This window comes from Eurytemora carolleeae, unplaced genomic scaffold (genome assembly GCF_000591075.1).
Source record: "Eurytemora carolleeae unplaced genomic scaffold, Eaff_2.0 scaffold344, whole genome shotgun sequence".
Lineage (NCBI taxonomy): Eukaryota > Metazoa > Arthropoda > Copepoda > Calanoida > Temoridae > Eurytemora > Eurytemora carolleeae.
In genome coordinates, this window is record NW_019396248.1 from 193,473 (window position 1) to 209,105 (window position 15,633).

The window sequence follows — 15,633 nt, forward strand, 5'->3', positions numbered from 1 at the left end:
TAATTTTGAAAAAAGAAGAATTTTGTCGAAATGTAGTTTAAACTCTATGCCGGATGCAGTGCTTAGGATCAGGATCCGTTGGATCCGCAAGATTTTGGCTTCCTGGATCCGGATCCGCAAAAATATGCGGATCCACGGGGTGAAATATCAACCAAAAACTGCAAAAAAAAACTTTTTTAATCCTAAACTCAAATCTGAACTTTTGAAAAAAGAGAGATTATAAAAATTCCCTCATTTCTGAATGGTTCATTGAGTTTTAGGATAAAAATAAGTGAAAAAAATAAAACAAAAATTTGAAAACAATTTTTTGTTAAAAAATTAAGTAAATCTTAAAGAAATTTACTGGATCCGGATCCATTTTTTCCAGTGCGGATCCAGGATTCGGATCCGGATCCGCATCAAATTCAAATGGATCCTAAGCACTGGCCGCATGCAACCTTTATGAAAAGAATCTAAGATTTCACTGGTGTTTTGCTCTATAAGTACTGGTACAGTGATAACCAGTAAACAATGAAATATGTAGACGACATTATAGCACTTAGTTTATTTGGTGAATTTTAGCAAAACGAATAGTTTGACTAGACACTTAATAGATCACCAGTTTAGTGCAAAGTGTCTGCTTACAATGTACACTCATTGTGTTTCACACTTGTTGCACTTTATAAAGTTATATCTTGATTCTAAAAGTCGTCTTCCTATTTCAATGGCCAAGTCGTTGTGACTCTTTAAAGATTGGGTCAATCTAACAAAAAAATAAAACCTATCCTACCAGTCCGGATCTGTGTGATGTATCTTAATAAAACAATTGGTCATGTTTAATATTTTTCTCTCAGATCTCTTTCTTATGAATTCCAACTCCAAATAGTATATATTTCTAGGTTTATGTAAAGGTATAATACATTTTTATTATTTATACATAAGTATTCAATATTAATAGTTACAGCTTTGTAACATTTTTTGAAAACATTTCACAAAAGTTTCCGACTAAAAATTGTTTGATCTAAGTAAAAAAAGCTTCCAAAATAAAAATCTTTGGTTGCATTGGTACATATATAAACAATGAACAAATACAAAACTGCACTGTACAGTATAACAGTACTGCAATTCATGATACAAGCGTTGGTTTGTAATATTAGGGTGTCGGGGTAGGTCGGTAGGTACATTGATAAATATCATAAAAAAAACAGAAGCTACAAAAATAGCATTTAAATAAAATAATCAAAGTATTGATTAAGATACAGAAAAGGATTAAATAAATGTAAATATTGATTTGATTTTAGCATGATCTTGGTTTCACATCTAATCACGTAGTTTTCAAAATAAACTTACTCATCATCTTCTATTTATAGTTTTTTTTTTCAAAAATTGATTTTAGAAATATCCAATAATATAGTGATCAAAATCTAGGAATCTTTTTGATCTAGTTAAAAAATAAATTAGCTTTATCAAATCGTCGAAAGTTATTTTACGTAAACCATTATCTTCTGTAAATGTTAAAATTGCAATTCGATTTAGTTCCATTTAGACAAGGTACATTTGATAATCTTGCAAAATTACATGTTTTACAATTGCACTTTATAAAATCACTTTGCACGTTTAAAATGTGCCAAACTTTTCATTGTTTGCAGCTTTCAATCACTCGTAGATTGAATAAATCATCACGTGGCATTGTTCACTTCTGGTTAAAAGATTCCAAAAACCAGATTATAAAAAGTAGAATATTTGTTTTTGGGATTAGCAATATCTTGCTAATGCTAACCTTTTAAGAGAAAAAGTATAAAGATACACTGCACAATGGACTCCCATATTTTAGGGAATGTGATTATAAGTTAAGCATAATATATCTAGAATAGTAGTTTAGAAATGACCTAGATATCTATCTGTACTACTAGTTTAGTACAGACCTAGATATCTATCTAGACTAGTAGTTTAGAAATGACCTAGATATCTTTCTGTACTAGTAGTTTAGTATACCCAGATATCTATCTGTACTAGTAGTTTAGTATACCCAGATATCTATCTGGACTACTAGTTTAGTATATACCCAGATATCTATCTGGACTACTAGTTTAGTATATACCCAGATATCTATCTGTACTACTAGTTTAGTATATACCTAGATATCTACCAGTACTACTAGTTCAGTATATACCCAGACATCTATCTGGACTACTAGTTTAGTATTGACCTAGATATCTATCTGAACTACTAGTTTAGTATATACCTAGATATTTAACTGTACTACTAGTTTAGTATATACCAAGATATCTATCTGGACTACTAGTTTTGTATTGACCTAGATATCTATCTGGACTACTAGTTAAGTAAATACCCAGATATCTATCTGTACTACTAGTTTAGTATATACCCAGATATCTGTCTGGACTGGTTCCTCTGCTCTTCTGTATTCCTAGTTTAACAATGTTAGCCCCTGCTTGGAACAAATGGGCAGCAACCTGAAAAAATAAAACTTTAAAGAAACCGAATTTCTTAAACTCAAATTTATAATCCCTATATCTATGAAACCTGATTATGTAAGCCTAAACTTGTTCTAACAAACTTGAAAAACGATAGTTTTTACTGAACGAAAAAAAAGTTCAAATGATTTTGAAAAAAACTATCGTTTTTTACTTATCGAACAATTTTTTTGACACACTTTTTAAAAAAACGAAAAAATTTTAATGAACAAACGATTTGTTAAACAAATATTTGAAAAAAAAACTATCATTTCTTAGTGAACAAACGATTCATTGAACGAACGAGTTTACTGAACGATCGTTCATCGTGAGAAAACAAAAGAAATGGAAAATTAAAAATAATTTTAAGCACAAACAAAATTTTTTCTTTTTCATCAATCGAAAAAAGACGAACGAAATGGGTCGTTCACATGAATTAACAAAAAGAAAAAGCCGAACATGCCCATCTCTAATTATCAGGAGAGAATTCAGGGCTCTCTCTTTAATTGGTTTGAAGAAATGATTTTTTAAGAAAAAATGTTAAGTAACAAACTAAAAAATTTCTAGGAATTACATTTATCAAAATTTTCTTTCCAAATTGATTGGAATTAGATTATGAAACATTTTATCAATTTGAAAATTTAAGAAAAAAAAATGTTTTAGCATGAATAATTCGTTCTTTAGAAGCAAATAAAATTTCTTGACAAAATAAGTGAAATATTAGAAAAGTACATTTTAAAAAGTCTCCCATCAAAATTTGTGACAAATCCCTTTTAAAAAAAAAATGTTTTTTTTAAGAGGTACACAAGTTACATGCCCGATTCCCAACTGTATCCGCTTGTTATCGATGGAAAATTACCAATTTTTAAATAGAAAAACAAACTTCATTGCATTTTCTCAGACATGTAATGATTCCAATAGAGTGCCACTTGAAACAAGGTCTAAATTAGTCTTCATTTTGAACTATTTTAACTCGAGGCAAATACATAAAAAATGTATTTGAAAATATTTGTAAATCACCACGGAGAAAAATTTTAAAGAGCTTATCAGTGTTTGAATAAAAAGCCTAATCCTTGAGATAACTTTTTCCAGTTTTAACATTTTTAAATTTGTAAAGTCTAGAGAAACTAGAGTTAGAATTAAAGAAAAGGAAACATTTTTATAATTGCAATGGATTTTTTTAGGAAAAAATTATATTATTAAAAGGAAAAAAAAATAGTGTAAACCATTAAAATGGTAAATATTAAATATTATTTTGATACAGATTCATTAATCCAAGATAAACAAAATATCCCATCATATATTGAAGGATTGGCCGCAAAAGTATTATTTTTATTATTTTATATTTGTTTCTCATTGTTAATTCACATTTAATTGCCTAAGTTCCTGAATTGAGTCTTGTTATTCCATGTTTTAAGCTGTTAGATCAAATAATCTAAATTTGTCATGTAAACAGTTTACACCATCGGATATAAGGATAAGAAAATTTGAGTTTGTGGCAAAGACTCAATTCCTTTGCACACAGCAGAATCTAATTTTGATTTTCGTTGGGATCATTAAATAATTGTAAAATACAAACTGCGAATACGAGCTGGTGAAAAGCTAATAAATGTTTTTACACTCTTAATTAACAATTAGACACATATTACCACTGCAACCTAGACAGAAGATTAAGGCCATATTTATGCGACGTTACTGCTTTGTGACCTCGTAGCTCCTTCAGTCTACATTTTTTGCAGATACATAAGAAAATCAAATTTCTCCGTTTACATATTAAAAATTTTGAAACATTTTTGTTCTTAGTTTGACGTCTTAGTTATCCTATAATTTTATCCTACAGCCAATCTAAGGTATATGAACACAAAGCAAGAGTTTTTAAAATGTCGTATAATCAGAATATTTCAAATCAAATGCCGTGGAAAAACGAGTTAACTATATCAATTGCTGTTCTGCACATTTAGATTTTCAGGGCTATTAATTTACCTGGAATAAAAAATAAAAAAACGGTTTCTTAAAAATTATCAAAAAACTTATGACTCTAGATTCTACAATGATATTTGGATATATTTTTATAAATTGTACTCAACCCTTTGAAGCTGCGAACATTTCATGTGCTCTTGCTAAGTATTCTCATATGTGAGATTGGCTGTATAATGCTACACTCTCACCCTAACTACACCCTTATTGCCACGGTCACTCTCTTTTAAGAGTCTTCTAGACCAAATACAATATCCTTTAATAGATGTTGCAGTAAATAATTAAAGTAAAATGATTGTTTTCATTTAAAATTTTTAAATGAAAGCTTTGTTTATTTACTTTTCACTTATTGCAGGCCGCCCGAAAATAACCATTTATAGTAATCTTTTTTTGTATATTTAATAATATTAATAATCAATAAATTTCATAATACTGATAATTATCTTGTTCTAAACTAACAGTTTTAAATAAAAGCTTTGTCAATTTACTTTTTAGTGATTAACTTGAAGGCCGCCCAAAATTGACCTTGCTTTGCGATTTTATCTATTTTGGAAAGTCTGTTTGCATTTACCAAATAAGTATGCAATGTTGCACTAAAAATGTAAGTGCACTGTAATGCTATAAATGTTTGTGCAATATTATGCAACACTTTATACTGTTCATTAATTGTACAAACATGCTTATATGTTTAAAGAGAGAGATTAAGAACAATGGTATATTATATCAAACTAATGTAAATTGCATGTAAGAATCTAATCTGATTCAAAACTCCTCGATCCTATTGAAGAGCTAGAACAAATAAGAACAAAAATGTTTTGAATCTAAAAAAAATGTGTGTTCATACATGAAAGCTACAGAAGCTAAAAGGTAACAAACCCGTACCAGTAATTTTGCATTTTACCATCTACCTAGTTCACAGGGATATTCTTGGGGAAAAACTGCAGTAGCAAATTAGCAAGCGGTTGAGACTTGTAAACTTATACTCTTAGCAGTTTAGAGAATGATTTTTAAAAGTATTTTTTCAACCGCTTGAATAACAGACTTTTTACAAACAAACAAACAAACTTTTTTCTTCAACCGCCACAATTTAACATTTATAATACTTTTTTTCTTCAACTGCTGTACACACAAGTGTGTGTAGCAAACAAATTGTTAAAACCATAATATTTTTGCTATAATTACACTTGCCATAATTACACTTACCATGGCAAGCTTGGCAAGCGTAAAAGTGTAATTATGGCAAATGTATTTATTGCAAAAATATTATGGCAAATGTATTTATTGTAAAAATATTCATGGCAAATGTGACTGAGCCCGGTTTGAGTAGTTGAATTATTTTCTAATTAGAAAATTGCATTTTCTATTTTAAACTTCATGGAGTCTGTATAACTATTTCCCATTATTGTGCATGAATGCGTGGAACTAAATCAATTTTAATATTTTCTAATTACACAAAAAAATATATCTAGAAATGAAAACTTATATACAGTTAGGGTCGGCGTTTCTTTTTAGGTTTTGATTTTTAAAAAGCTTTTTTAAAATTACAAGTTTCCGAGCAAACATGAGAAGAATCTGTTATCTGACAGCTTCTCTTTGTTTCCATTTGTATGTGTTATACTAGGCATCTATTTCAAATGTGGACATTTTTTATTTGTATATACATTGTAAAACAAAAACAAATAAAAGTTCGGGGATTTTATAAAAAATTTTGTGGATTTTTAAAATTTAATAATGATTGAATTTTGTTGGAAGCTAATTTTTGAAATTTTGATCCTCTATAAACCTTCCATAGGTTCAATTGATGTCCGCCACAAAATTTGGACCCGATCGGTTCAGCCGTTTTGACGTTTATTGGATACACAAAACAGATTAACAGACAGATAGACAGAATACGCAAAGTATATACACTTTTTGAAAGCTTGGTAAAAACCATAACAGCAATATAAAGTCGTATTCATTGTATTGATATATACAACTACATCTGTATTATTACTAATATTAATGTATAACAAATTTTTTAAAATGCTTATTTAACTTTAAATTTTAAGGAAAAAAGAAACATGAGTCTTAAAAATATACTTTTAAAAATGCCGCCATTAAAGCTTGAGGAAGGTTAGGAATGTAATTAACCTACTTGAAGGGAAACAAGGTTAACTATCAGCTTATTGAGAGACAAATAATTTAGAAAATTACTTCCGTCTAATTAGGAAGGTGATGACGTTTTGATTTAAAGGGACTGTAAGCGTAATTTCAAGTGACCCTCCATGCAAAGATGGCTGCAACACAAGATCACTATTGGGTTTAAAGTGTTAACTTCTGATAATTCCAATATGTGTTCCTGCAGTATAAAATTTCACAATTCACTTTTGTAAAGAAACCACAATTGAAAATAATCCATTTTCAACAATATAAACAATGATATCTAGTTCATACTTGATCAAACAAAGGTTGTTGTTGAATATCAGACATTGCCATGTTTGAGTCACTTGACAGTACAGATAGATTAATGTAAACAGAGATTTTACTTAGTTATACAATTTCAATCCAATCAAATAGATTATTAAGTACCATGATTCAGTACAGCTGTATTCTTACGTCACAAGTGTCAATCGTTTTATGGGTCCGACAAAATTATTGATAATAGTGATAATAAAGTGTTTATCTTACAGTGAAATAAGTGCAATATTGTGTTTCTTTTTTTTTTGTTTAAACACTTTTTTATTCAATCTTGGAAAACTAATGAGATAAAATGTTGTCTTCCTTATTATATTTGACACCTGTGACGTTATGTTTAATTGGTCCATCTCTCTGTTGCTACCTATTGTACTTGATAATCAATTTGACATTGATAAATAATCTGCAAAAAAAAACTTTAAATATATGTTGATGTACATCAAATCAAAATTGATCTAGTTTAATTGACAATCCCGGCTCAAGAATAAATTTATTCTCTATATTCATTAATAGCCTCTGTGGAGGTCGAGTCATTTTCAAGAAAGGAGAAAAAATGGGCTCCATGAAGTCGGATTTGCATAATCTGAATAGTTTGTTTATTCATCTCATATTTAAAGTATCAAATTCAAACTTTTAACTTAAAAGCAAACAATCTTTAAACACTACAGTTTAAAGTGAGAATTATAAATTGTGGGTTATTAGTTCAGAAAATGTGCTATTAAACTGTATTTTTCCTCTATATATATTAAAAATAGGGTAAAATAAGGCAAGACAAAAAAACTATAATTTTACTTTAAATTAAGTATTTTAATCTAATTTCAAAGAGGCAAAAGATGTAAAACATTTCATTTTTTATAATGCAAAGTTAAAAATAAAGTTATAAATATGAATTGGCTTTTTTTTTACCTTTTTTTAGGTTTTTTCTTCAGAAAAAAAGCCTTTGCCACAAACTCTGATTTTCTTATTCCTGTATCTTTGCAGCCCAATGTCGTGGACAATCTGGTTGCAAAGATATAGAAATTAGGAAATTTAAGTTTGTGGCAAAGGTTTAATTCCTTGTATTTTTTTGTCCACAACTTTTAAATAATTTGAATAACATCATGTGTCAGTTTTTGGTCCGGGATATAATTCTAAATGGTTTCCCCCTGAATTTATTAGTTTTATCTGGAAAAGTAACTCAGGGCAGACTGCTGCGGAATGAGAAAGATATAAATTAATAGAAAATGGCCCGAACCTGACCCGTGGAATTGCAAATAATTGAAATACTTTCCTTCATCTAAAAGAAGCAGAAAAGCAGAAAAGCAAACACATAGAGAAAGTCTGAACATTTTGTTTTACTCCTTCAGTAAAAAAGCCTTATCAACAACCGTAATTTATTAGCCTTGATCAAATAAAAATATTTTTTGATTTGTAACGATAGCCTGTCCTAAAATACAGGCTATGAATTCTATTGTTTTGATCTCCTTACACTGTAATACACAGAATTAATAGATTTAAAGGTTCTTCGACTGAAATGATCTACCTGTGGTCTGTCCATTAGAACTATGAGCCAATCATTAATAGTTACAATAACATCGCCAGGACGTACACCACTCTCCCATGCAGGCCCGTTCTCAGTCACATCATTTAAAATTAGATGCAGACCATGGTTTTTACTAAACAGAAAATAATTTGTCTGAGAATGACATTTTTGATGAACTAAAATCCATTTAAAAAATCGACCTCATTTTCAAAATTTTCTGAAAAAAAATCAAATAATAGTATCCCCAAAGAGAAAAGTATAATTTGTTCTTAACTTTAAACTGTGTAAATTAGTTTTATTTTTCAAGACAAAGAGAAAATACCTAGTATTCCGGCGGGTTTAATTGAGAGACATAATTGCTTTTTACATATTATTTGATCAGATAAGGACATAGCAGACAAAACAACATTTCAGAACAAATTCTGCATTTTGCACAAGACTTAAATATCTAGCTTATTTATAAACTGTAAAGTGTAAAAAGCATGAGAAATATTTGTGTGCCAAAAAAACAAAGTATTATGCGCCACTTGCATATTCAAATCTGATATTGCAAGTAGCATATTTAGGACAATTAATGCTGTAGTTCCCCAATCCCAGAACTTCCATGTGACTTCCTGTTATTTTAGCGTTAAATGGAGGTAAGTATTGTCATACCTGAATGTATAAGTTAGACTGACACCCCATTTCTCCTTAGAATATGTTCTCTTTAGATAAACACGGGAATCAACTCGAGCATCAGCTTTCAGTTTAGCAACTAGTCGGGATTCTGCAATTGTTTCTTCGTCTCTTTGAAGGAAATAATCAACTATTTGTTGAAGGGAAAATCCTTTCTCTCTTAACTCATCAAATTCTTTGGCATAACCAGCACCCATTCTACTTCTCATTAGGTCTAAAATTTCTCTGTGTGTTAGATCTTTTCCATCAATAAGTTTTAAAACTTGCTCAAAGAAAATTCCAAATATATGAACCTTGCCCGATGGACTCATGTATGAAAGTAATTTTTTTGATTCATCTTTGTCTATGATAATAAACACATTTCTGCTCTTGTGAAGATGGGCATCAGAAGGTTCTTCAGGAAATATAAGTTCACGCACAAAAAAGTCATCTTTGACAAGACCATTGAGGTTGTCTCCATGCTTCAAGAACAGGTCAAGGATGTCATTTGGAGTTAAACCATTTTTCAACAGCTCCTCTACCATAGATGCTGCCTCTTTCCCCAGATTTTCTTTGAGCTTTTCAACCTTTTCTTTCTCCGTCATGGATTTCTCATCTAGTATTTGACTCATTCTTCTTGTGAAAAGATTATATTCTTGTTCCTGAGTTTTGCCATGAGCCATTAAATGCTGGATAATTTCATCAGTAGAATATCCTTCCCGTATCATTTCATCAACTTTGCGCTGTGAAAGAACTCCTAGTTTGTTTTTCATTACCTCCAATAATTCCTCTTTGGAAAGAGATGAGTCATCTGTCAGCTTCTTCATTTCCTGCACAAAGTCATTTCGATCATCTCCATGCTTCATAAAATATTTGATAATATCATCTTTAGTATATCCCTTCTTCACCATTTCTTCCATTTGTTTGACAGATTCATTATCCAGTTCACTTTTCATTAACTTAAGAATATCGTCTTTAGACATATCTTTACCTTGCATTAGATCAATCATTTTCTTTTCAAATAATGTCTGTTCATTTTCATCATCTGAGACATCCCGGTTCATGAAGTGATCTATGATTTCTTGTGCTGTGCAACCTTTTTTTACCATTAGTTCTAGTTGAGCTTTGTCGTCATCACCCATTTGAAGTTTAAGAATTGCTAAAATTTCTTCATTGGACAGATTATTACCATCAATCATTTTTCTAATTTTTCTAGAAGCTTCTTTTTTATTTCTCTCTTTCAATAATACTTTTTCACGAAGAGCTTGCTCAGGAGTTTTTCCATGCTTGAGGAAATAATCAATAATATCTTCCATTGGGTAACATTTCTTAATCATATCTTCCATTTTTGCACATGATTCCTCATCTAAATGATTTTTCATTAGCAATATTATTTCTCTTTTGGTAAGCTTGGAACCTTTTGTAAGTTCAAATATTTTTCTTCCAAATTCATTTTTCTTTTGACCTTTTTTATTTTTCTCTCTATTCATAAAATGTTTGACAATCTCATCCTTTGAACAACCATTTCTAAGCATCTCATCTATTTGGATTTGTGTACTAATATCCAACTGGCTTTTGATTAGCTCAATCATCTCATCTGCGTCCAGTATACGATCTCCCATCAATTGTTTAATCTTTATTGCAAATTCTGTTTCTTCTTCTGGCTCACTGTTGTCCTTGCCCATTAGAAAATCTAGTATTTCTGTTAAAGAAAATCCACTTTTTAGCATTTCATCCACCTTTGCATTTCCATCTTTTCCAAGCTGTCTTTTCATGGCAGCCAACACATCTGCATCTTTCATATCTGACTGTAGCAGTTGGTACATCTTTTCGGCCACCTCCTTTAATTTTTCTTCTGGTGTTTTACCATATTTTAGTGCATGCTCTATAACATCTTGTACTGTGTATCCCTTTTCAAACAACTTCTTAATATCATCAAGTAAATCCTCTGATGCATTGGCCTTAATGATATCCAGTAAATCCAGTGGATGTATAACTTTACCCTCCACAAGCTGTTGTACTCGAGCATAGAGCTTAGTCTTAAAATCGAGACTCTTTCCCCTGTTTAGGAAAAGGTTTAATATTTCAGGAGTAGTACAACCACAGCGAAGCATTTCCTCAACCTGAGCCTTATCAAATCCGCCAACATTATCTTTTATAATTTGTAATATTTCTTCTTCTGTCATTGTCTCTGGGTTGATCAGCTGACTAAGTTTTTCTGCTATATCTCGATACTCTTCATCACAAGTTTTACCTTTCATCATAAAGTGTGTTATAACATCTTGTTGGTAATATCCTTTTGTCAGCATTAGATCAAGAGACTCTTGACCTTCTTGAGTTAGCTGCAATCTTATGATTTCAATTATCTCTGATTTAGTTAATCCTTTTCCCTGAGACATCTTCTTTACCCTCTTTGAAAGCTCTGTTTTGGACTTCTCAGGTGATGCACCTCGAAGTAGAAAGTGTTGCAAGATTTCTTCATAAGTGCAACCATGGTTTAGCAGCTCATTCATTTTTAGGACATCTGCTTCTCCAAGATTACTACTGAGAATGTCTTTTATTTCTTCTCTGGAAAGTTTTCTTTTTTGTACCAATCTCCCGATCTTTTGAGCAACTTCTTTGTGCTCTTCTCTTTCAGTTTTTCCATTAATCATAAAATATTCTATGATATCTTGGGTTGATAATCCTTCCCTCAACATACTATCTAACTTAGATTGTCCCTCAGCTCCAAGCTGTTCTCTGATGATTTTTAACATGTCATCATCAGAAATATTTTTCCCCAATGAAATCTTCTTAACCCTTTTGGATAGTTCGGAAATTGTTTCATCATCTTCAATGGCTCTGCATTTGAAATATGCCACTATTTCTTCCATAGAGCATCCATTTTTAATCATAAACTCCATTTCTTCCTTGTCAGCATCTGAGAGCTGGGCATCAAGAATTTTCTTTATTTCCTTGTCATTCATTTTATTAAGATCAATCAGAGATTCCAACATTTTAGCGACATCTTTATGATATTCTGTTTTACACTTCCCGTTTTCCAAAAAGTATTTGACAACATCTTCAGAAGACATTCCATTGGCAAGCATTTTATCCATCTCTTCTCTTTGCTCATCACTAATGTTATCTTTCATAAGGTCTATAATTTCTTCATTTGACAGTTTTCTATTTGCAGAAAGTTTCTTGATTCTCTCGCTAAGAGATTCAGGCTTATCAGAATCTGCAAATTGATGGAGAATTTCCTCAATTGATTTGCCTGCTTTCAGCATCTGTTCCATTGCTGCTTTTTCTTGCTTGTTAAGATGAGTATTCATTGCACTGAGCATTTCTTCTTTTGTCATTTTAGACAGATCTCCAAGCTCGTTAAGTTTACTGCTCAGTCTTTCTTCTTCAGGAGTTTTTCCTTTCTCAAGGAAGTATTCTACTATATCTTGAGCATTATACCCTTTGCTTATCAAATCATCTAATTCAGCCTGGCCAGCATTTCCAAGTTGACCTTTAATAATCTCCAGCATGTCCTCAGGGGGTAAAGGTTTTCCACAGGATAATTTTTTCACCCTTTCAACCAGCTCACTATGTGACTCTTCATGAGTTCCCCTTGATGAAAAATGAGAGATTACTTCCTCTATTGAACAGCCTCTGGAGAGCATGTTATCAATCTGTTTCAAATCTGAGGACAGAAGAACACCCTTGATAAGCTCAATCTTTTCCTTTGGGGAGCAGTGCACATCTGTTATTAGTGCAATGATCTTTTCTGACATTTCTTTTCTCTTTTCTTGAATAGTCTTTCCATTTGCAAGGAAGTGATCAATAATTTGCTGTTCGGAGAAACCATTGCTTATCATATCTTCTAATTCGCTCTTAGAATCTTCATCAAGCTGACCTTTGATAATTCCAAGAATTTCTTGTTTTGAAAGATCCCGCCCATCAATGAGTTGACTAACAACCTTAGATAACTGTGTTTCTGCCACACTTTCTGTACTTTTGCTCTTTAGGATCTGATTCATGACATCATCTACACTTCCTCCATCTTTCAGAAGCATTTCCAATTGAGAAAGATCCTCTTTACTTAACTGATTCCTCAACATTTCAATCTTATCTTTGTCTGTCATTGATTCATCATTCATCAAGGCTTTGATTTTTTCTGCAGTTTCTTTCATTAGCTCATCTTTGGATTTAGCGTTTTTCATAAAATGATTAATGACATCTTGCTTTGAGTATCCTTTCTTTAACATTTCATTCATTTTTTCTATTGACTCTGTATCTAAGTTTTCAGAGATAAGAAGAAGAAGTTCATCTTGAGATAGATTTTTTCCTTCACATAATCTCTCAATAGTTTTGGCAAATGTTGATTTTTCTCTCTCTGGGCTTATTGATCTGTTCATAAAATGACCAATGACCTCTTCTATTGAACATCCATTTTTAAGCATTTCTTCCATTTGAGCTTTATCTTCATTACTCAACTGCTTTTCAAGCATCGCAACCTTGTCATCTTCTGTCATATTATGATCATCAAAAAGTGATGAAAGTTTTTCCATGTTTTCTTGTTCTTTTTCTTCTATTGTTTTAACAGTGCGCATTAGGTAATTGATGATATCTCGGCTGCTGTAACCCTTAGCCATCATGTCTTTTATGGCTTGTTTTACTTCTTCATCAAGTTGGCCCCTCATCATAGCAAGAACCTCTTCATCATTTAGACCTTTTCCAGCGATTAATTCTTCCATTTTTAATTGAAATATGGTCTTAGTGCCAATCTCTTCTTTGCCTCTATTAAGAAAATGATCAATTACTTCTTGAGGATTGCAACCACTTGCCAGCATTTTCTCAAGCTGTGCTCTATCTTCCTTGCTAAGTTCACTTCTCATTAAGTCAAGTACATCAGCTTGGTTAAATCCAGATTGAGATTTGACCATTTCCCTCAGCTTTTCAGATCTCTCTTTTTGCACCTGTTCAATGGTTTTCCCTTTCTTCATAAAGAAATCAATGGCTTCATCAAGAGGGCATCCATTTTTCACCATCTCTTCCATTTTCTTTCTTGATTCTTCATCAAGTTGGTCTTTTATCAATTCATACATTTGATATTGTGTAAGCTCTTTACCCTCTGTCATGAGTCTAATTTTCTTTTCCATTTCAGTAAGATTTTCTTTACACTGTGATTCATTGATTACATTATTTATTGCATCTTTTATTGAAGCCCCTGAAGTCATTAGCTTCTTAAGTTTTGATTTGGAATCATCATCAAAACGTTCTTCAATCATGTTTCCTGCTTCTTTTTCTGACAGTTTGATGTTCTTTTTCTTGGAATTCATTAAATGCTGCAAGGTTTCTGCCTTTTCCAACATCTCCTCTTCTTTTGTGTTTCCTTGGATCATCATTTTCTTCATGACATCCTTTACTGAAGCTCCTTCTTTAAGCATTTTCTCCATTTCCTTCAATGAGTCTTCTCCCATCTGAAAACGCATTACTTCCATCATTTCATCATCAGACATATCCTTATTGTCTTTCATGGCCATTTCCATTTTTTTCCTAAGGTCACTATTTCCACTTTTCTTTTCTGCTTCTTCCATAAAATGATTTACAATATCATCATGTGAATATCCCATCTTTAACATTTTCTCCATCTTTCGTTGATCTTTTTCAGAAACTAAACTTTTCATAATATCAAACTTTTGTTGACCTGACATCCATTCATCTCCATCCAAGGCAAGGATCATCATTTTCCTGAAGTCTCTTTTACCGAAAAACTCCCATTTGTGTTTATGCAGCTCATACTTTTCTATTTTAGGTGTTTTGTAGATTTGAAGATCTTCATCCTCCAAGCCTGTTTAAATAATTTATTTATTATTCTGCTTTAAAAGGTAATATATTATAGTGTATTTTACCTAAATTTTCATTCCACTCCAGTACAATAAACCGATCAGTGGAATGAATAGGAACTGTTGGGATGTGATCACTAATCTTTCGTGGAACCAACATCATCTTTCCGTTTCTCAAAACCTCTTCCATCTAGATAGGTATGTGCAATAAAATCTTTTCGGACAAGAAAAAAATTTTATATGTTAAGTGCTTGCACTAATGAAGTACAAATACCCCTTTTCTAAACTCAAACAAAAATCAAAACAACAATTTGTATAATCTGAAAATTTAAGGCATTTGCACAAAATGCATTATCCTAAATTCTGGATTTGTTTAAAGGGGTGAATCTTAACAATTGTGTCAGGAAGTCTTAAAACTACAGAATGATTTGATTTTTTACTATGATAAGATGCAAAATTGTTCTGCAAAAGGTTTTAAATTTCCCTTGGTTGACTTATACTTGCAGCTGTGTTAGAAATCATTGCTTTACAAGTAGTTGCTCCGAAAAATTCTCCAAGGAACATTCCATCAAGATTCAAGTTTGTAATCACAATAGCTTTCTCAACTATACAAGAATTCTTTTCTACAATAATTCCAAATAAAGCAGCAAATTCAGAATAGGGTGTCTTAAAGGTGTGTTTTCTTATTCTGTGAGTCATACTAAAGGGAAATTAAGTGTATTATTGATGGTTTAAAGAGAAGGGAGATATGCTT

The 15,633-nt window shown here is 31.4% G+C and overlaps 1 protein-coding gene across 6 annotated transcripts in view; it reads right to left on the minus strand.

Moving 5' to 3' along the window:
- Positions 1-1,023: 1,023 nt before the first annotated feature.
- LOC111699335 (GRIP and coiled-coil domain-containing protein 2) overlaps positions 1,024-15,633 on the minus strand; it is a 30,252-nt gene continuing 15,642 nt past the window's right edge. For all 6 annotated transcript variants that reach the window (XM_023469985.1, XM_023469982.1, XM_023469983.1 and 3 more), the window contains 4 exons: positions 14,946-15,069; positions 9,064-14,884; positions 8,410-8,542; positions 1,024-2,456 (listed from right to left, as the gene is read on the minus strand). In XM_023469985.1, coding sequence (XP_023325753.1) covers positions 2,358-2,456; positions 8,410-8,542; positions 9,064-14,884; positions 14,946-15,069 — 6,177 coding nt within the window. In that variant the 3' untranslated portion in view covers positions 1,024-2,357. The remainder of the gene's footprint in view (positions 2,457-8,409; positions 8,543-9,063; positions 14,885-14,945; positions 15,070-15,633) is intronic.